The 22,270-nt window shown below is 34.6% G+C and overlaps 1 protein-coding gene across 25 annotated transcripts in view; it reads right to left on the bottom strand.

Moving 5' to 3' along the window:
* The window catches only part of ERC2 (ELKS/RAB6-interacting/CAST family member 2), an 895,762-nt gene that overhangs the window by 568,220 nt on the left and 305,272 nt on the right, over positions 1–22,270 (bottom strand). For all 25 annotated transcript variants that reach the window (XR_004950478.1, XR_004950467.1, XR_004950465.1 and 22 more), the window contains one exon: positions 19,348–19,515. Coding sequence is in view for 7 of the 25 variants with exons in the window: in XM_036219345.1 (XP_036075238.1) it covers positions 19,348–19,515 (168 nt within the window). In the remaining 18 variants the exon portion in view is untranslated. The remainder of the gene's footprint in view (positions 1–19,347; positions 19,516–22,270) is intronic.

Genomic DNA, 22,270 nt, shown 5'->3' with positions numbered 1-22,270 from the left:
ATTGTGCCTTGTTGCTTATTTGGTAATTGGCCATTGCCTGGATTCTCCATGTCAATGTGAATTTGATATAATCCTCAGAAGGGAACCATTTTTATCCATTCTATATAAGCAGCTGCAAAGACAAAGACAAATGTTCTAATGGACATCTTTGTCCTTTATGGGTGTCCTCAACAACCATGAGATGAATGAGTACAAAGCTTGGCCCCTTCTGCACTTTATACCCACTTCACCCCCACTCCTTAGTCCAGTGACCTTAGGCCAGCCTGAGTTTCTGCATCTGTGAATCAGGATAATAAGACGGCCACCTAGCAGGGGTGCTGTAAAAATGGCATGATGTATGTGACATGAAGCCTGCTATATATGAAGTGTTTAGTAAGATGTTCAAAAAGAAGGAAGAAGAAGAGAAATCAAAGTTGTAGCTCACTAAACACAGAGGAAGAACCACACTAAATGACTGCCTACTCTGTGCAAGGGGCTAGGACTAGTCTACACTGTATTGTCATAAGCATCCAATGAGCAGTCCAAATGTTCAACACAAACTGGGGGAAGGAGAGGTTACTATGGCAATGAGAACCAGCTTCTCTAAGATACAAAGGCTTAGAGGTGAGCAGATTTTAAACAGTAGGAAAGAAAAGGTTAGACTACTATAGGAAGAAAATGCAGCAGAGATGCTGTCCCAGGAAAAAAGAATGTGCTAGTTCCACCATAGGGGTGACTAAAAAGCAGTCCTTTTAACCATTCTACCTAATTCACATAGGTCATGGTGTGGCATAGTGATAAAGAGTAGTCGAAGGGTTTTGGTGTTAGATATGCTGGAATTAGAATCCCAGTTCTATCACTTCAGAGTTTCAGACCCAGAGCAAGTTATTCACCTCAGTTTCCTTGTCTATAAAATAGGATGGTTTTATAAAGTCCTATTACTTATATGAGCACCATGCTTGGGCACAGAGTAAATACTCAGCCCACCAGTAGTTTGTTACTAATATGAGCAGAGCCTAAGAATGGGGATATTTCTACTTCAGAGGATTATTGTAAGTGTTCAAGGAGATGACACACAAAACTCCCATCACTGTATTCACGATAAGTGAGCCATAAATGTGAAATATTATTATAGTAGTGGCAGCAATAGTAAGCTCAGTAATTAGAGCAGAGATTTCTGAGAACAAAAAGGATGTAATATTAGGGGTAATAATAAATAGCAGCAGCATATTACATGCCAAGCACCAAGCTATATCTTTTGCATGCACTAATTTGTTTCTTTACACAGCCCCACACATAGGTAATATAATTTCCAGTTTTTCACTGAGGAGGCTCCTACCAATACTATTAAGCAGGGATTGGTAAATATTTTGGTAAAGAACCAGGTAGTAAATATTTTTGGCTTTGCAGGCTGTATAATCTCTTTCACAACTAATTGATTCTACCATTGTAATGGAATAGCAGCCATAGACAACAAATAAATGACTGGTCATGGCTGTGTTCCAATAAAAATTTATTTACAAAAGCAGGCAGCAGCAGGATCTGGCCTGCAGGTTATAGTTTGTTGACCTCTACTTTAATCCAATGAGGTTTTAATATTATTATAACAGCATAACCTAGATCATACTATTTGATATAATACTACATTTGACAAAGGGAATCCTGTTAAAGAACTACAGAAAAACAACAGCACTTTCGTGTTTCTCTATAAGAATGTTTGTTAAAATAGGACCATGTAAAACTGACCTAGGTTCAGATCATTATTTTATCAGGTTGAACAGTATCGCTGTGATTTCATTGCCTTGGGTAGAAAGCATATACTGGACTTTTGGCCAAAATTGCAATTCCATGCTTTTCTCACCAGGTTTACTCCAACTCATCTTTCAGATCTCAGATCAAGCATCTCTTCCTTCAGAAAGCCCAGCCTAGAACCACCTTCAGTTTTGGCAAAGCATTTAACCTTCTTTTCTCATTATAACTAAATTGCTAGGATTATCTGATTAATATCTTTCTCTTCTACTCGATGGTCAACTCTTGGAATGCTAGAGCTGTGTCTGGTTTTGTTCACTGTGGAATCCTCAATACCTAACCCAGTATCTAGTACATAGTTGGTACTCAATAAATATTTGTTGTACCTTAAAGCAATTAAGACAGATCATTAGTAGTCACATTTTATGGTAACTCACAGAGTTGCAAGGACCCATCAAGGTAACAAAATTATTATGCAATGGAGCTATAATTCAACCCAGATTTTGCTGATACACAAACCTTGATCTTAAGCAGCAAATGCCTCTGCCTCCTAGAACTATAGGGATACCATTCGTGGGAAATAAAAGTGCCAAAGAAAAGACCACATTAGCCGAAAGGTAGGGAATTATCGAGGGAGCTGAGCAATTACCTTCAAAATAAGAAAGCTCAATTTTTTTCTTTGGTTTACTAGGAGATTCCAAGTGATATCTAACAGATGTCTTTTGGATATCTTTTGTTTGGCTGCACATTATTGCAAAATAATTTTTTAATTAGTAGCCAGCATTAAAAAACAGAATTCCCCCAAAAAGTATAGACTTCCTGTTTCTCCCTAAAGTCAGAAATCTGGCAACATTGGACCTCTAGTTCCAAGGGCAAGAATCAGCCTTAGGTTGAGCATCTGCTCTCCAATTACAACAGTCTCTACTCAGCTGCCTTGTGTGAGTTATGAAACCTTCCTGGACCTGTCGCACTGATATAGGAACCCCTAGGTTATATGGAGACTCAGTAGAGGCAATTTAGGAGAAGCAGGTTATAAACTGAGTAGAAAGACAGGAGAACTTGATTGTTTAGTTTCCTTTGCAAAGGATACTGAAAGGAAAAAAGGAAAGACTGGAGAGAGGGAAGGAGGAAGCAAGGGAGAAAGAGAAACCTGTAATGTTGAAACTGGAAGCCAAACAGAAATACTGAGGCAGCAGAAAGTTTTCACCTTGGTCATAATTTTATAAATGTCTAAATAAAGAACAGGGGCTGGAAGAGAAAATGGTTCCTGGAACACATAGCATTGATGGAGGGAACATCCACAGTGGTTCCTGTCAGGATGATCTGATATAGTATCATATGCTGCAAGGGGTTCTGAATACCTGAAGATTTACTTGTGTACAAAAAAACTTATCAACCATTTCACCAAAACCTTCCACACCTGAGAGCTTGTTTAAGAGCAGGGATCAGCAAACTACTCTGTAAAAAATATGTCTACCACTTTGCTTGCTCAGATCTCTGATGACCTTGGGAATTAATTTTAGAAACTTAAGGTCATTTAGAGTCAATGTTGGCCAGTGAATTTGATATTAATCATGATACTTTATATACCATATAGAAGGAAGGTCAGTTCAGTTCAATTCTTTGTAGTAAAAGTACTGATAAATCCAAAAAGGAAAACAAACAAAAATGACTCAGAATCATATAGCTCAAAGAGCACTGAAGACAGGCCAGTCCAAGGTTAAAATCCTGCACTACCGCATTTAGCTATATGTCTTTGGGATATTTACTTCCCTAGGCCTCAGTTTTCTCACCTGTAAAATGGGTTAGCACCATCTGTTTTTACAGAATTGCTATAACAGTTTAAAAACAAGGTTTGTAAAGTTGGTAGCAAATACAAGTTGCTCTTTTCTAGCCCTCCCATTTCCTTGAAACAGTCATAAAAAAGTTAACCATTTGCATTAAGTCTTAATGTCTTTACTTTTGAGAGTTACTAGCAAAGTCTATAGTATAACAATTAAAACACTCATTGATTTTCAGTAAGTACAATGGCTTTCTCTAAAACAAAGATGTATTACATTAAAGATATCCATGCTTTCCGTGAACCTATCTACAGAAAGCATACAAATTATAAATGCCTTTATGAGTTAAGTTACTTTAGAGTTTTCTATTAATTTTCAAAAACAGAACTTTCAAAAGTCAAACATCCAGGCATTCAGGGCAGTTAAATATTTTTCCTTCTCAAGAAATAGTACTTTTTAAGGCTGAACTTTGAAGATATTGTTTATCCTTTGCATGTTTAATAAAAACTCTTATATTTAATTCAGAGATTCTCATTAAAAGATTAGAAGAATTATTATTTTTAGAAGAATATTTAGAATATTATTTTAGCAAAGTTAACATTTTCATTTACTAGGTGTAATATAAACAGGGTAGTTTACTTTGAGTTTTTCTAGAGACTGCAACATTCAAGGCTCACCCTGCCTAGCAGTTCTAATTCCTCCCTGGAGTAACAGAAAACAAGGAAAATTGCTGCCACATGTGCCTGACTTGCAATCCGCACAAGCTCCATGGACTCTGCCTGCAGCTCAGCACAACCCCAGGGCTGAGATACACTACACAGCTGCCAAATGACAAAGGACTTCACCAAGACTACTTTTGTTTTGCCCAAATGGGTGAAAGGTCATGTAGTAACATAGCCCAGCTCTTAAAATAAAGTCTGTAATAGCAGAAACATTGCGACAACCTAACTGTTCATCTACAGGAGGATGTCTGTCTAAAGCATGGTGAGCGGAGCAATGGGCAGCTGTTGACAGTAAAGCACATCTGTGTGTACTGACATAAAAGGATCTTTAAGAAAGAGTGAGAAAAGGAAGTTTTCCATATTCAATATGACCTCATTTATGTTTGGAAAATCCCCACAATAATATGTGTACATTTGGTAAGTATGTAACTACATAGAAGATAAGAAAGGACACAACCCCAAAAGAGTGGTTACCCCTAGCGAAGGACACAATTTCAGTGCATTCAGAAAGACAGAAGAGGAATTTATTCTCCATTTTAAAATAATTTTTAAGTTTTCTTTTAAATTAACAATACATCACTTAATAAGTTATATAAATGTCTAATCACTGTGTTGTATACCTGAAACTAATATCGTATGTCAACTATAATTGAAAAAATGAAAAAAAAATTAATTAACAATATAAATATATTTTTGCATTACTTTATAATTTAAAAATAAATAAAAATCCATTTTAACTATGTCACTGCACATATAAAAGTTTTGTAAAATAAGAAATTTCATCAGAATTAGGTAGTACCACCCTCATAGGGTCGATATGAGAATTATTTATCACAAATGGGCCGGCACCTGGTAAATGTTTAATAAACATGATAGGCTACTACTGTGTCAGTTAATGATATGTAAGATTTCCTGTTGGCAAAATGTGTCAAACTACGTTAAAACTATTAGTAACTTCATTCTACTGATTTTTCCAATTCAAGTACTTAAGGAAAAAGTACTTCAATTACGTTAAACATCACCATGAAGGATCAGCTTGCAAAAAAAATAAGAACTGTGAGCTTTATAAATATTCCTAACTTGAATTACAAATTTTAGCTTGTAGATAGAACAATGCCCAAAATTAGTTTTGTGCGATAATTTTTCTCTGAAAGACTTACATTACAGCAAAGTATTATAAAAATGAAAATAAGTGCAACACTACGTTCACTTTCCCATAGTGATCAGTCAATGTGACACTTTCTGGGATCTGAAACATTCCCTAAAATGCAAAGATTCTTTGATATATACCCACACCCACAGTTGCTAAAGAAAGTAAACTAAGCAACACTAGACACTGCAGAAGTGGGAAAATATATAAGACAAGATGGCTCCATCCTCAAGTTACTTGCAGTCAAGTTAGAGAACAATTCTAGAAACTCAATGTTATGTACTGTGCTGAGAGACAGCAGAAAGTGATCAATTTTGTAATTGTGAGCAGAAATAGGTGTCTACCAGGACCTAAAGATATGTGGAGAAATGAAGACAAGAAATATGTTCAAAGTAAAGAAAGAATTAAAAATGAGCTTGCCAGGAAGTAATCTACACAAGATCTACATCTGAACAAAAGAAATATTTTCAAATCACCCATGTCTTAATTCTTTCTCCAATCTCATGTAAATTAATGAGCATTCGTTTCTTTTTTACATTTGCAAACCCACTTCCAGTACATTCAGATATCTTGAAAAAGATCTTAACTCTATTGTATTTCATCCAACATGTGGTATTACTTTGAAATTCACTTTCTAGAGAAAGACTAGAGTAAACTGGCTTATTTCTGGACAGGGATTTAGATAAACTCAATTTACAAAACAAACATTGACGTACTCTAACAAGTCCACATGAATATGCTTCACCTTTTGTAGTATTTAAGAGGCTTCAAAAAAATTAGCATGGCGAAAGAATAAAAATAATAAGTTTTAATACTTGTACTTCATTTTTTACATCTCTTTCTAAAATATTTAGCATAAAACATTTAGGACTCCCTGAGTCAGACTTATGTTTTATTAATCAGAAAACATCTAAATTATAAGGTTAATAGAAGAATCCGAGCAGGCAAAATGAAGTTTTCTAAATTTCTATACTGAGAGAAAAACAGAAATTAGATCCTCCTACAACTGATACCAGTGTGGATAAAAGAAATGATGTCAGGCAAAAATCATGTAGCCATGGTCTGTGCCTGGCAGCCAAAGCCATTTCCAGGCAAGTTATCGAAGATCGACCCTGCCTAAATGGAGTGAGTCATCAGCAGGTCCCTGACATCAGCCAGCTGCAAAGTCTTACAGTGACTGGCTAGATTGAAAAAAGATTTCCAAAAGCTCCAACATAAAAAGTCCAATGATTCAGCTTCCCTATCAAACTCCCTAGTGTTTTCTTCTAGGTCATTTATATCCAAATTACCTCCGTCATAAAAACAAAGGTTTAGAAAAACTACAAAAAGTTAAAACAGGACTTTTCCTTTGGAAAATGTACTTGTGATTCGATAAAAAGTCTGAAATCATCTTCAGGGTCACTGTCAAGTTAGAATAATTTAGCAGCCACAGCACATGTATAAATGAGGACATAAATTTCCAAAGTAGGTGAGAGGCATCCTGTGGCATATCCATGTCACTGGGAACGAAATTCAAAGAGCCTATGCAGGCCACTGACTCATTTATCTTTATTTTGTTTTTAATGTTTTCTTGTGTAAATATCAAATACCTATAAAAGTACAGAAAATATATAATGAATCACCATGTACCCATTTCTCACTTCAACAAGTATCTGCTCATAGCTACTTGTTTCTTCCAACCATCCTCCAATCTCTTAATTATTTTAAATCAAATTCCAGATATTATATCACTTCATCTATATTTTAGTGTTTTTAAAATGACTCTTTTTAAATAAAAAAATCCATCATCGCTTAGAAAAATTTACCAATGATTCGTTACTATCATTGACTCAACCTTAAAATTTCTCCAGTTGGCTCACAATTTTACCATTTTGCTTATATGAACCAGGATCCAAATAAGGTTCATATGCTATGATTGGTTAATATATCTTTTAAGCTCTTTAATCTTCAGTTTCCCTTTTCTTGAAAACTTTTGTTGATTAAAAATAAACAAATAAAAACACAGTCATCTGTCCTATGGTGGGGAGCTTGCTTGGTGTATCCCTTTGCAGTTGTTTGCCAATTTCCTCTTTGTCATCTGTATTTCCAGTAAGATTCAGATTTGATTTTTCTGGCAAGACTGCTTCATTGGCAATAGAACATATGTCTATCAAGAGGCATGTAATATTTGATGTGACATCCATTAAAGCTCAATCCCCAGATCCATTAAATCATTAGAAGTTGCAAAATAGTGATGGTCTATCATACATTCTTTCTTCGTTTGTTAGCTAGAATATTTCTATAAAGAGATTCTTCTCTTGGTCAACTCTGACTACCATGAAATACCATTTATATAAAAAGAGTTACAATGAGTGCTCGTTTCTTCTCTTCTGTTTACCATTTTAAAAAAATATGTTGGTTCTCTAGAATTTACAAAATAGGTCTTGGGGTTTTTTAGTTATCACTCTGAACTCATGTACTTAAGCATATTTTATGTGCTACTGATATTTAAATTCTTTGTCCGGTGGGCACATTTTTTTTATTTGCTTCTGAGTCTTTTTGATATGCCCCATCAGCCTTTGATAGCTTCCCTGCTTTCTGGCAGGACAAGATGGTCTAGGCAGGGTGTGTGTGTGTGTGTATGTTTAAATATTTGTATTCCCAAAATCTCTTAGGTAAACAGTAGCATACCTATACATTTTCACTACCTTTTTTTTTTTTTCACTTAACAATATATCCTAGAGGTCATTCTATATCAGTACATAGAAATATTCTTCATCTTTTACACAGCTACATACTAGTCTATTTTATGCATCACAGTGATTTATTCAACAAGTTCCCTTCTGGTAAACATCTTTGTTTCCAGTCTTTACTATCATAGATAGTGTTAAATTGAACAGTTTTGTATATCTTATATTTTTGCCAGTGTATCCTTGGGATCTATTCCTAGAATAGAAATTGAGATTGTTAAATCAAAGGTAAACATGTATAACTTGCTAGATGTTTCCCCTCTGAAAGCAGATATACCATTTTTTATTCCAATCAGCAATATTATGAGAGGGCTAGTTTTCCCCACAGTCTTACCAATAAATAGAAAACATTTCAAGTCTTTGTATTTTTGCCAGTCTAATAAGTGAAAAATTTTTTTTCGATATAGTTTTAATATGCATTTCTCTTACCATGTGTCAGGTTGAGCATCACAAACTAAGCACCTTTACATTTATTTTTCTGAATACAATCTGTATATCAGGCCCATTATTCTACAGAGCTGTTGGCCCTTTGGTTAAAAACTGTATGTATTGGGGATATGAACCTTTTATTTGCAGCATAACGTATAAGCATATCACCCTAGTTATTAGTTTTTTACTCTATTATGATTTTTGCCATGCAAAAATTCTTTATTTTATGGCATTGAATTTATCAGTCTTATACATTATTGCTACCAGATGTTGATTCATGGCTAGGAAAGTTTTCCCCATACCTAACTGATAGAGGAGTTAATCCATTTTTTTCCTAATAGCAGTATTAACACATAACCTAAGACTAGATATTTCCATACCTATCATGATGTGATATCTCATCTAATTCTCTCACTACATCTCCAATGACACAGGAGAGCAACAACAGATCCAACAAGAATGTCAACTCTAATTGAAAAATAGTAAAAATTTAAATAGATCAATCAATTAATCAAAGAACAGATCCAACAAATATTTTGGAGTTCCTATACTGTGCTAGGCACTGCCCTCAGAGCTCATATACCCAAGAGAAAAAGCCAATGGATCATTTTCTTTAAGAAGCTTATATTGTGATGTTTTCTTTCTACAAAAATATTAGGTTAATAAAGGGTTAAAATAAATACTCAAGTGCAGCAAATTAATGAAAACCCAGCTAGGCCACAATGTCCCTGAGAAATGAGATTATATTTTTGTGTTCTATACAACCTGTATTAGAGATTTCATCCAAAAAAGTGACCCTTGAAAATTTAAAGATCTGTAAATGAAAAGAGCTCCAAGCATTAGAACAAGTTCTCTCAGGTACTTTCATAGGTTTACTCAGAGGCCTATTATACAGCCAAGGTCTTTATGGGGTTGTCTTTCAAGTAACCAACAGTCCACTAGATTGAATCTTCCATGAATCAATTCTAGTGGATACTCAAAGACGAAAAAGAGCTACAAACAATTCTTAAACTTCTTTCAATAATCATATTATTGATAATGTTGGCAACATTTATCTCTTGTTAACTTTTGTATTCCTGGCACCTAGCACCATGCCTAACACAGCAGTTACTTTATAAATAATCTACTGGACATCTAAAAAAAAAAGGTTACAAAAATGATACTGTATACTTAATTCTCATATCTTAGTGTTCTGTCTCTCTCTCTCTTACACATACACACATGCACACACACACGTACACACAAACAGAAGTGCAAATGTGATTAAATTATTTCAAATTAAATTTTTAATATTCATGTACATCTTTCTGCAAATGTATTCTTGGTTTTGGATGGGAATGAGGTTGAAGAGTTGACAAATGCTAAGGTTTAGATCTCTGGCAATCCCAAGCAGCTATCCTGGTCATGCATTTCCCTTCTTCCTACACTGCTCCCAGAATAACTGTCAAAGGTGGTCATTGCTAAGAAGAGAGCTAACCCTTCTGATACCCAGTTTTGCTAGCACTAGGCTAAAGTCTCACACTCAGTAAATGAGAAATTTGATCTTCTCTTTTCCTTCACATTTGACCAGATAGTAGTGACACAACTTAACGATCTGTCCAGTTTCAAATTAACAACTGCTAAGTAGCACTTTAGAGGCCAAACATAATTCTATTATAATCATAAGGAAATATAAAATCACCTACATTTGTAAATAAAATAATAAAAAATAATGCAAGAAAATAAATTTCATACACTTCAATATTGAAACACTTGCAATAAAAACAACTCCTAGGATTAAAATGATCTTTATCAACACAACTTATTACCTCGAGATGCATTTTTAATGAGGGAAAATATATGCCTATATGGAATAAATAACGGTATTTAATTTTAAAAAACAATAAAGTTCAATGAAAATGGGTAAAAGATTCTTGCAGAAGCCCTACGGTTTAACTTCACTCTTTAGATTTTGGTTTGGTGTGTAAATATACACATAAAGAAACCCAACCACAGCAAATGTTAGCCTTTTTCCAAAGGAATTGGAGACAAGTGTTACAAATGTGGATCCAATGTCAGGAGAACATAATCACAATGTAAACTGGTTATTTCCAAATGGTGCCCCCCAGAAGGGAAAAAAATGAATGGAAGTACTTAATAAATTCTGTTTTCCATAAAATTCATACCAAAAAAAAAAAAAAAAGGAAAGAAAGAATGTGAGCTTGGAGGTCAGTGAGAGTTTTGTTGGCTTTCCCTCCTTCTAAATTCTGTCATCTCCTTTTTAAAGTGGTGATCCAGTTTCCCACAGATAGGGCAGAAATACATTCTTTTCTTCCTGCAAATCATTCACTAGTAACCCTTACCAGTAGACATGTACTTTCTCACAGACAATGGCTAATATGATATTGTCACTAACAGTTGCAGCTTAATACACTATAAACAATGCCTTTTTCAAGCTAAAGTAAAATCAAACAAAAGTACTAATGATCTATTTCCTTTCCTTCAAAGAATATAAAGGGCTCTGACTCCATCTTTATACCCCAAAACAATGGATGCAGATTATGACAGGATTTAATGTGTAAATTAAAATGATTCAGTTATCTTAATTACATTTTAGCCACACAAGTTAAATAACATCACAAAGAAGAGCTTAAAAAAGAGGGAGGGGGCAAATTCTTCTGTTTCACTAGAAAAATAAGTTGCTCAAAATAAGTTAACAATGGCTAAGAATTAGAAAGTTTTTGATTAAAAAGGGATTTTTATTGGAACACTTATAATGAGATCTGAGCTGCAGTAACAATATAAAATTGAAAGCAGAGTTACATACAAAATGAGTACTGTAAAATATCATTATTTTAGTACAATGGAAAATAAGGTGTTTGTGGTTTTACTCTATAAATTCTGTGTTGTCTGCTCATATGTATTCCTTCTTGGCCGTCTTCTGAATAGCCATTCTGATTTCCAGTCCTTCAGCACTAGCATTTATTTGTGGTAAGAAGGAAAGGCAACCCACTCAACTTTTTTCCTCCGTTTTATTGGCTTTTCAGGACTAATTCATGTCCACGTATCATGTCGGTGTTCAGTTACAAGGCAGACAATGAATTTTCCTAATCCATTTAGTGTGCTGACAGAGCTATGTTCACAATTTATAGAATTTCCTTTTAGACATCTAACTGTTTCACAGTTCATTAAGATTCTAACTGAACACCTGTGTTTATGAAGTCAAAATCAATTTTATACTAAAAAGGTGTTAAGTAAGGCATTCTCTGAAGGCCTGAACAACAACAACAACAACAACAACAACAACAACAACAACAACAACAACAAAAGTATTAGACTCTTGACCTATGGAAAAAAGTAATGTCTGTAGCTACCTGCATCATCATTTAGTAGGCAAAAACTGCCATGGAACTGCAGGCAACAAGTATACCACATTTTTATTCCTCCACAAGTCTTCATCTTTTACCTTAAGAAAGCAAGAGGATAGGGCTGCCTTTCAAAGTTCACCAAGATATCTAAATCTACAAAACAGCTAAAAATTTCAGAAAGTAAAATGTGGCCCCTTTAAACAATGTCTTCACTAGCTAGATAGAAGAACATTTTCAGTACTCTGGGACCCACAAAGCCTGACCCTGGCTCATTTTTATGTGACCCCAAATTTTTCACATCATTAATAAAGAGAGAATCAAAACAAAGCCCACAGACATTAGAGGAGGGGAAAGTGTGTAGTTTGGCATTGCCATCATACATACCCTCAAAATGAAAAGGAAAAAAAATAAAATGCACATAGCAGAGGTGGTGACCCCTATAACGACTGTGGTTCCCAACATTTTTTTTTCTACTGGTAATAAACCATTTTGCAGACCTCCCAATTGTGGCCACCATGATAGTTACAGCTTTTCAGGTTTATGTCTTTTTCTTGCAGTTAAGAGTGTTATCAATAAAAATTTCAAATGATGCCTTTCCCAGTAAAATAAAAACATTTAAAAATGTGAAGCCAATGACTGGATTAGAATGGAAAAATACAAGTGACACTAGGATTTTGTTTTGTATATTTTTTTCACCAAGTCCCTTAATTCGTTAATTTTAAAGAAATTTTTTGCAGCTCTTCAAAATGAGACAATGCACCCTGGTACAGCACTAGATAATTTGATAGTCTTAAAAGTTGGTTTTGTCATATGCAATAAACATTTTAAAAAGCACCTCATTTTTAAATGTGATTATGAAGGGCATTAAACAAAAGTCTGTCTCAGAAAGGACATTTCATATATTACTCTTTTTCCTCCACTTTATTGAAGTATAATAGACAAGTAGTTGTTCATATTTACATTGTACAATTCAATGACTTTTTCTTCAATTATAGTTGGCATACAATAATATATTCATTTCCATTGTACAGCATAGTGATTAGAGATCTATATAACTCACGAAGTGGTCACTCCACTAAATCAGGTATCCTTTTTCCCCCTTACATATTTTTCACAACATTGTTGCCTATTTTCACATATTATTCTTGAATTGCTAAGGTGATTAAAGAGGACTATGGCAGGAGGTAAAACTGAAAACTGAAATTATTGTTTAAAAGTAAAGCAGCACTCCTTGTAAATCCACCTTACATATTATGTCAAATATTGTTTCCATCCATTTAAAAAACTTTCTTGTCAAAACATATGAATTCAGGAGAAAGTTTCTTAAGTATCTGGAATAGTTTGCAAAGCCCTGTGTGAATGCATCTAGTCCCATAGTCCTGAGAGGCCACGAAGCATTCCTGACTCCTTGTCATGGTGACCTTTATACCCAAGAGTCCTAGCCTCACCTGGGGCCGAGGGCTCATCTTAATGAGAATAAATCAAAAAACAAGGACCCATAAAACTTGTTATTTTCTCCATGTACTAACAACATTTTCATTGTCAAAAGTTTGTTTTTTATGATTCATCTTGAAAACTGACAACCCAAGTCTGCTTTCTGGTTGTGTTATCACACTGAATCATCTATGACTCAGAGACCAAAAATTGCTGCCATGGGCTCAGAAAACCTCCTCCTCCACCAGCACCTTGTACAACCTCTCTGAAAAAATGATCATCGCCACTTCTGTTTAAAAAATGCATTTAACTTTTCACATTACAAATGTAGAATACGTGCACCATAGATAATTTCAAGATCACCTGAGTCTCCAACACAGAGAAAGCATAGTAAAACACTGTTTCCCTTCTTTTACTTTTTTAAAACTGTGCATGCATGTATGAATATATGTGTATATATAATCATAAACATCTTTAAAGAAATAAAAACTAAATATTATACAACGAATTCTTCTTAATAAAGTAGGATTCTAGATTTCTGCAAAATGTTACCCTCTCTAGAGAATAGGCAATACTCTCCAATATTATAGTCTCAGTGCTGCTGTTATTATAACCATAGTTACTATGAGGATTTAGGTCCCATAGTTACTCATTCTTATGCTCTTTGTAGCCAGTACAGGGCTATATCTAGTAAGTATCCTTGAAACTTCCCCTCACCCCATGAACTCAACTTTTAAGACAGAATTATAAAACTTGCTATAGACTTTTCCATAAAGATTAAATGTGATACTGTATGTTAGCTCCTTGACACAAAGGAAGCCCTTGATGCACTGGGACTTGTGGAAAGCACTAGACTTCTGGTTAAGAGTTCAGAGTTTGGGAACTCAGGCCTTATCACTCACCACAACCTCAAGCAAGTTACATATCCTCTCTGAACCTCCATTTTTTTCATCTTAAAAAAGAGGTCATAGTACCAACTTCACAAGCTATAATTCAAGTTTAAAATATAAAGTATTACATTGAAAACTCTTAGCTACAGTACAGTACAGTGGAACTCAGTAGGCCAGCCACAAGATACTCACTAGACATTTGGGCAATAAAATTAAATTAAAAAGTGCAAGACCAATGGTTCCTGAGATTATGAGTCCCACCTTATCCACCACCTTGCACATCATAGATGCTCAATAAAATATTATCCAATAATATACCTCACTCATTCAGACAAGCCGAGAGAAGAGTCTGTCTGAAGAACAGTCAACTGAAGTATCTAAGTAGATAAGGTAACTCCTGAAATAATCAACCCAGCAGAGTATCTGTAACCCCCTAAATAGCATTCCCTCTTTCAAAAAGAGTCAACCTGCTTGAGTGTGGACAAAAATCTTAACATTATCAGAGTAATCACCTTAGTAATATTAGCTTTCCATTATAAGAGATATAAATGGAAATTTCATACAGTTTGCATACCTTAGTTTTCAAAGGAGCTAAACATTTCTTCTTATCTTCTTTCCTTCCTTTACTTATGTTTTTAAACAACAAAAGGAAGATGACATACAATTAAGATTTTGCGTGTAATTATTAGTAACCAGTGATAATGAAATTGCTGAGTGTTTATGGTGTTATTAATCAGTTCTGTATCATATATTCACGTGCCCAATAGAATTTTGGCTGGATGAGAGCAGAAACTATATCAGGCACACAGTAATCATTCAGAAAATATGTGTTGAATGAAAAAAAAATGCATGAAATCTATAGAGCAGGAATCTTTATTGTGAAACTTTTGGAAATGCTTCAGGGCATCTGTAAACTGCATGAAACTATTTACATTATTACATGTAAATATGAGTGTGTATGTGCTGAAGTAAATTTTTCTGGGAACAAGCCTATAAATTGCAAGATATTTTCTTCTATACTGATTACATTAAAAATGTTATGGACCTTTGTTATGGAACTGCCACTAACCAAACCAACAAGTGTTGCCCCTGGCCTTCATGAACACGAAACTCTACATTCTTTGTTAATTAAAAGTTTTTACCCTTAGACAAGTTTACCCTGACCCATTTGAAATAGAAATGAGTATAACAGCAAGCAATATATATATCTGTCATATAATACATCTTCCAGAAAACATGCAAAAGAGTTGTCACGTCTGGCCGTTTCAAAACCATACTGTACTGGCAGAAAGTGTACTTTCCAGAAAATAGAAAGATTTCTCTTAATTTTAGGATAGGACAAAATAAACTGTACTTTCACAGTATCTTCATTTCTCTGTATCATTCTGAGACTAAATGACTCGATTGAAATATAAAAGTTTGAGCTCAGTAGATGTAGACAACCAAAAATTCAAAGGAGACCCACAAAGGTAGAACACACAGAATGGATGACAAGAAGTGAGGCAGAGTATTCCCCAAACATCCTTGATATACAATAGAAATAATAATAACAGCAATGATAATAATCAACAGAATTTATGGCTAAAACCCTTTACGAAAGTTAAAGAACTTTTCACACAGATTCATCAGGTTGGCACAATGACTGCCATTTTATTGATCAAGACATGGAGGCTCAGAGAAATTCAACTCTTATTCATGTCACAGTTATTCAATAGGGAGGCTGAAGTACCTCTACACATCTTCCTCTTCTAAATGCTGTGTTCTTCTTCATTTTACTTCAGACCATAAAATAATAGCTAGGCCTATCTTCTTCCTAATTTCTTGATATTTTGTAATTATTTGTTGAAGTCCAGAAAAATCAAGGTGCTGAACAGAGCCAATTTATTATCTCTACTGCCACATAATTAATGTGTTGGTGGATGGGGAAAAGCTGGCACATAAAAAACATCAAGGGACGTAACAAAATAAAAAACTTGGCCTTGGGGTCCTTTGAAGCTATTTTAAAAAGTAAAAACTTATGTTAAGATCTATGTGGTGTATCCCTCTGAGTATAATTATTATTCCATTGATTTATTGCACACATGTCAAAGAGCAGCTGGGCATCTGTACAAGTTAAAACAAACCAAGCCAAGCCACATAGCCACAAACCTAGACAACTTGCCTCCCGCCCCTTGTCCCACTCTTCATCTTACCACCTCCCAAATGCAAAGTCTTTGGTAGCAAAAGTCTTCCTAACACAGATGAACTGTAAAGCAGGGACATCTGTCATCTATACCATATTCTAAAAGAGAAGCCAAAGCCAGTTGATGGCACAGTTTTTCCAGAGAAACCAGCAAGGTTCTTCCATTTCTGCTTTGAAAGCCCTCTTCTGCTTTGGCAAAATCTATCAGGACTGGCTCAGTAATCAAATTGGAAGGAGTTATCACATTTAACCACCTTTATGGATGAGCACCACATCTTTCATATAAATTTAAACTCAAGTCTTTTGTCATGGGGCATAATGAAACATAATATATCTCACCTACTGAATATTCATTCACCCACTAAGATAGAAAGACTCTTATTTCCCTCTGTTTCTCTAAGAAGTGGGAAAATCACTTCAATGTATTTTATCCTGTTGCCAAAATTTTTTTTGCCTATGATTAGAGCAAATTTTAACCTAAACTGCTTCCTCTAAGACATGGACATCATTGGGTAACTTCTTTCTCTATTTTCATTCACAAAGATCTTAAGAGAAGAAAAAGGCAAAAGAAAATTCTTCGGATGTTTCCAGCTGATAAAATTATTAATTTCACACTCCCAACTTCAAAGCAGAAGACTAGAAAATCACCTCACTTTCTCTGCACATGGAGAATAATTTTTTTTTCTACTTCAAAGCACCACCTCTTTATTAGATCACTTTAATTATTGAACATGACATAGAAGCTAACCACATAATGTCATCACTATCTTTTTCATGAAACATACATAGGTCTAATTTGGAATTCATTAATTCAAGAGAGGTAAAACACAGAGGAGAGAATAAGAAAAGGGAAATAGGCTGGGGAACACAGTACTCATTAGTGCAAGGTAGTGAGAGAAAGGAAATGAGGCCTTTCCAAGTTGACTTTTCTCATTCCTTCATTTAGAGAGGATCCATCAAGAAGCCTGACTGCCTGTTTGGGCAAAACCTCAATAGACTACCTTGCTTCCTAAATTTCCTCCTGCCCCCTACACAGCAGCACAATCACACTAACTTTATTAGTAATGCTGGCATGACTGCCATCTTAAGACAACTGTGAATATAATTAGTTGCTTTGTGAATAACGAATGTGGAAAAAAATCTGTGCTCTAGACCAAGGGTCAACAAACTATCTGGCCCACTTCAGAGTAAGACTGTTAGAGAGAGATAAAGCCAGACACATTCCAATTCCCACTCAACCCTTTTCCAACAAAATCACAATGCCATGAGTGAGCAAATTTTTTCTGTAATGACCTAAGAGTAAATATTACCAGTTTTGTGGGCCACACAGTCTCCATTGCTACAAATTCTGCTGTTATATCAGGAAAGCAGCCAAAGACAACTGTAATAAATGAATATAGCTGTGTTCTAATAAAACTTTATTTACAAAAACAAGCAGAGGGCAGGATTTGTCCCACAAGTCAGAGTATTCAACCCCTGTTGTAGACAAGTGCCAAATGGAAATGTTCTACAGTTGTGCTATCCAATACAGCAATCATTAGCCACATGTGACTATTAAATACTTAATATGTGGCTAGTGTGACTAAGGAACTACTTTTTAAATTTTACTGAATTTTAATTAATTTAAATTTGAATAAATGCATGTGGCTAGTGGCTATAGTATTACATAGCACAGTTTTAGTCACTATTTTCTGCTACCTTCTAAAGGAGATTCAAGCTACCTTCATTTATGGCACAATTTAAATTTTGCCTTAAAAAATATTCATGCTTCCACATTCACAATGGAACTGTACATGATTGAAATTTATATTTCTTAAATGTGAATATCTAAATCATTGAGGCCAAAAAATGATTGTTTTGGTTTGAATCAAATAGCTGCCTATTAGCCAATGTCAAGTGTATAGGGGCTGAGTTGGGTCCACACCAAGACTCATTCAATCTGGAATCTGTTTCTTTTCTCCTGTGGACACTGTCTAGCACCTTGGCTGAGGGTACAAACTTATTTATTGATTGGCCCCATTAACTCCTAAGGAAAATCCAAATCTCCCCACAGACCCAAAAATATATACATGCAAAGACATGGCTCAAAAAGCACAAAGGGAACATGCATCTCAATTAGACTGCTTTCTCCTAAAGTGATCTATATAACATACTACCTCAACAAAAAAAATCAGAGATTCACCACATTCTTTACTATTGCCCACATGTAATAATTTTTCTGTCAACTATTTTATTAATGCAATAACTAGCTTGTGTTTTGTATTCTTTAGCAGCCCCCAAAATTTAATCCAATGAGAAGAAGCAAAGAAATAAAACAGTAACATATATTTGTTTTTCTTCTAAGTATGAATAAGAAATAACAAACCAATATTTCTTTTTAAAAACTCACAGAATACCAACTTTCTTCAATGGGCAAAAGAATCTTAAAAACTGAGGATTCTCCTCAGCATGTAAGAAACCTTTGGAACCGTGGGTGCCTGCAGGTAGAACTATACAGATACACAGCAAAGGAGGGTACATGAATGACATTCTGACTTTTTACATGATTTTTGATAAAACTAAAACTATTCAAGACCCGATTATTTATCTGTGCTTCCCACATCCAAAAAGCTCTGAATAATGAAAAAAAAAATTCCCAAGTGTGAAGCAAACTCCTTTAGTAGCACAACCTGACACAAACTGACAAGAGGTTAATTATATAGTCTGTATCTTACATTAGTGTGAATTTTTTTTTTCTACATAATATCCATGTGTGTTTGCTTTTTGGTTATTGCTGCAACCCCATTGGGAGTGTTATACAATCCATATACATGCAAAAATCCCCAAATATATGATACCCAAAATACATCTGGCCCCAAGGGTTTGGATAAGGTACCTTCTAAAGGAAGCGATTCAGGTAGGACATTTTCTATCAATTCAACATCTGCTGCACAGAATCCTGAGACAGTTCCTTACCTCAGTCTGAAGGATGGCAGCCCTCTGTTCTTTGGCAGTAAGCGACTCTTTAAGCACTTCAATGTGTTGCTTGCAATCTGAATTTTGATTGCTAAGGGTTTCAAGCTTTGTTTGTAAGGCAAGAAGTTCTGACTCCTTCTTTGAAAGTTCCTGTTTCAGCTGATCAATCTGTAAAACAGCAAAACTGTAAGAAATCAGAAGCTGCAGCTCCTACTCTCTACATTTGGGAACTACTGATTTATCTTAATTTTCAACAGCCGATGATCGTTATTCCAACAAGGCAAGCTATGAGTTTGCTTTAAAAAATGGCCTTGGGAGTCATACAGTCTTTGGTTTCTGGGGAGGTTCTGTAGAAGTGGCCTACCGTATAGAAAACAGATTGCCTTCCAACTTCCACCCCACTGAAAACAAAGGTTCACAGTGGAATAAACACTTCCTGGTCAAACCTACTATTCATCCATGAAATCAAAACGTCTATTCACCATGGTCCTCAGAAGATCCAATAGAGAACGAATAAAGATAGTTAACCCATGACATAACCTGGACCTTCTATGCTAATCCACAGGGCATCATTTAACTAAAGAGAATACTCACCCCCTCAAAAAGTAAGCATTGGAGGTTTTGTTTTGACTTATATTAAATACTAAGAAAATATAAAATAATATAAATATATATAAAGTATTTTTTAAAATACAAGAAATAGCCATCACCCAATTCACCAAAAGAGATCATTAGAATTACCTATTCCAACCCTTTTTTTCCTTTCCCCCTTCAGAAATAATTATCACTCTAAATTTTGTGCTGGTCATTTTCTTGCTCATCTTTAGTCTTACCATATAGTTTTACATCTGTAAATAATGTATATTTAGTTTTGCATCTGTAAATAATATACTATTTAGTTCTCAGTACTATTTAGGTTTGTATTTGTGTTATGTTTTTTTTTAGCAGTCTGCTTTTTTCAACATAATCTTTGTCTTGAATATTATATCATATTATTATATGTACAATTTATTTTCATTGAAGAACAGTATTCCATTGTTAAGACTTCACTGCAATTTATTTGTCCATTCTGCTGTTGATAGACATTTGAATTTGTTTCCAGGTTTTTTTGATATTACAGAAAGTACTATTCTGAACATTCTTATACACATCACCTGGTACACATAGCAAAAATAATCTAGGAGTTAAATTGCTGGACCACATAGTATGCACATATTCAACTTCACTAGATAAGACAAAAGTATTTTCCAAAGCAGTTATAGTAATGTTCATAGTGTTAAGCACTGTGCAAGTGTGCTAACCACTCTACATTTTGCCAATATCTTATATCACTAGCCATTTACATTTCTGCCAGTCTGACAAGAGTTGTGGCAGATGATCTTCAAAGTTATCTGTCATCAGTTTCTTCCTACCTGTACACACATGCTGCTCCTCATAACTAAAGTCTATTTACCCTCCTCTTGAATCTGGGCTGGACTGTGACTTGCTTCTACAAGCTGAATGCAGCAAAAGTGTCAAGTATTCCTGTTCTGACCCCAGCATGTAGAAGGAATGTCAATTTCAGCTTCCTGTTGGAAGCCAGCCAACATATTAGAAATCAAGTTATCCTCCAACCACTGTGCTGTGAGAAAGCCTATGTGGCTGGTATAGCCACATAGAGGCCAAGACAGAGAGAGGTGCCTGGTAAAAATGGTAGCTCCTTCTTTTTGTTCCTGGTCTTAAGGGGAAGAATTGCAGTGTTTTATCATTAAGCTAGATATTTGCTTTAGCTTTTTATAGGTACTCTTAGGTTTCAGAAATTTCCCTTTTATTACAACTTTGGCGACAGTCTTTTTTAATCATTATAGAATGTTTAATATTATCAAACATTGTTCTATATCACGATTTATCATATTTTTCACTGTTATTGTAATGAATTACAAAATAGACTTAAAATATTAACCTCTTACATTAAAACGAAAAACTTCACTTAGTCATAATGTATGATATTTTTTATATTTTAATGGATTCAACTTGCTAATATTTTGTCAGGATCTTTTATCTATGTTTATGGGTAAGGTTGGTATATAATTTTCCTATCTTGTGCTGTCTCGGTCAGGTTTTAGTCTTCTAAGTAGGAAGTGTTCCTTTTTACAATGTGTTCTGAAATTATTTGTATTAAATTGAAATTTTTCCCATCAAGGTTCATTAGACCTAACTAGCAAAATTATCTGGGGCTGGTATTTTCTCTTTCCAAAGACCATTACTTACTCCATCCATCTTTATTGATTATAGGAATATTTGTGTTTCTAATTATTAAAGCCAATTTTAAAGATTTTCCCCCCTGGGAATTTTTAATTTCATCTAAATTTTCACCTTTATCGGCAAGAAATTTTCATAAAACCATTTAGTTTTTGTATCTATGTCATCCATGAATATATATTCTTTTTCATTCCTAATATTCTTTATTTTTACTCCTTTTTTCTTGATGAATCTCAGCAGAGAGGCATGTCATGTCAACTGGCTCTTCAAAGAGCCAATTTTGGCTGTGCCGATCATTGAACATTTTTATTTTTTATTTCATTAGTTTCCGCTCTTACTTTTAAATTATTTCATTCCTCCTACATTTTTGCATTTATGTTTTCATTTCCTAACTTATAAAATTAGATGCCTATCTCACTAATTTTCAGCCTTTTTTCTTTCCATATGTAATAAGCCTGAAGACTCTACATTTCCCTGTCAGTATTTTAGCTCAGTCCCACTAGTTTGATATGTAGTATTGATATTATTGTTCAGTCCTAAATATTTTCTAATCTCCATTATTTATTCTTTAACCCATGAATAATTTAGAAGTATGCTTCTTAATCTCCAAATACATGCATGTTTCCTAGTTATCTTTGTGGTTTTATTTCTTCCTTGCTTTGTGAATAGGGAATATGGCATG

The sequence above is a fragment of the Rousettus aegyptiacus genome, unplaced genomic scaffold (genome assembly GCF_014176215.1).
Source record: "Rousettus aegyptiacus isolate mRouAeg1 unplaced genomic scaffold, mRouAeg1.p scaffold_m13_p_4, whole genome shotgun sequence".
Taxonomy (NCBI): Eukaryota; Metazoa; Chordata; class Mammalia; order Chiroptera; family Pteropodidae; genus Rousettus; species Rousettus aegyptiacus.
Note: the sequence above shows the minus strand (reverse complement) of the source record. Positions and strands in the feature narration are given on the sequence as shown.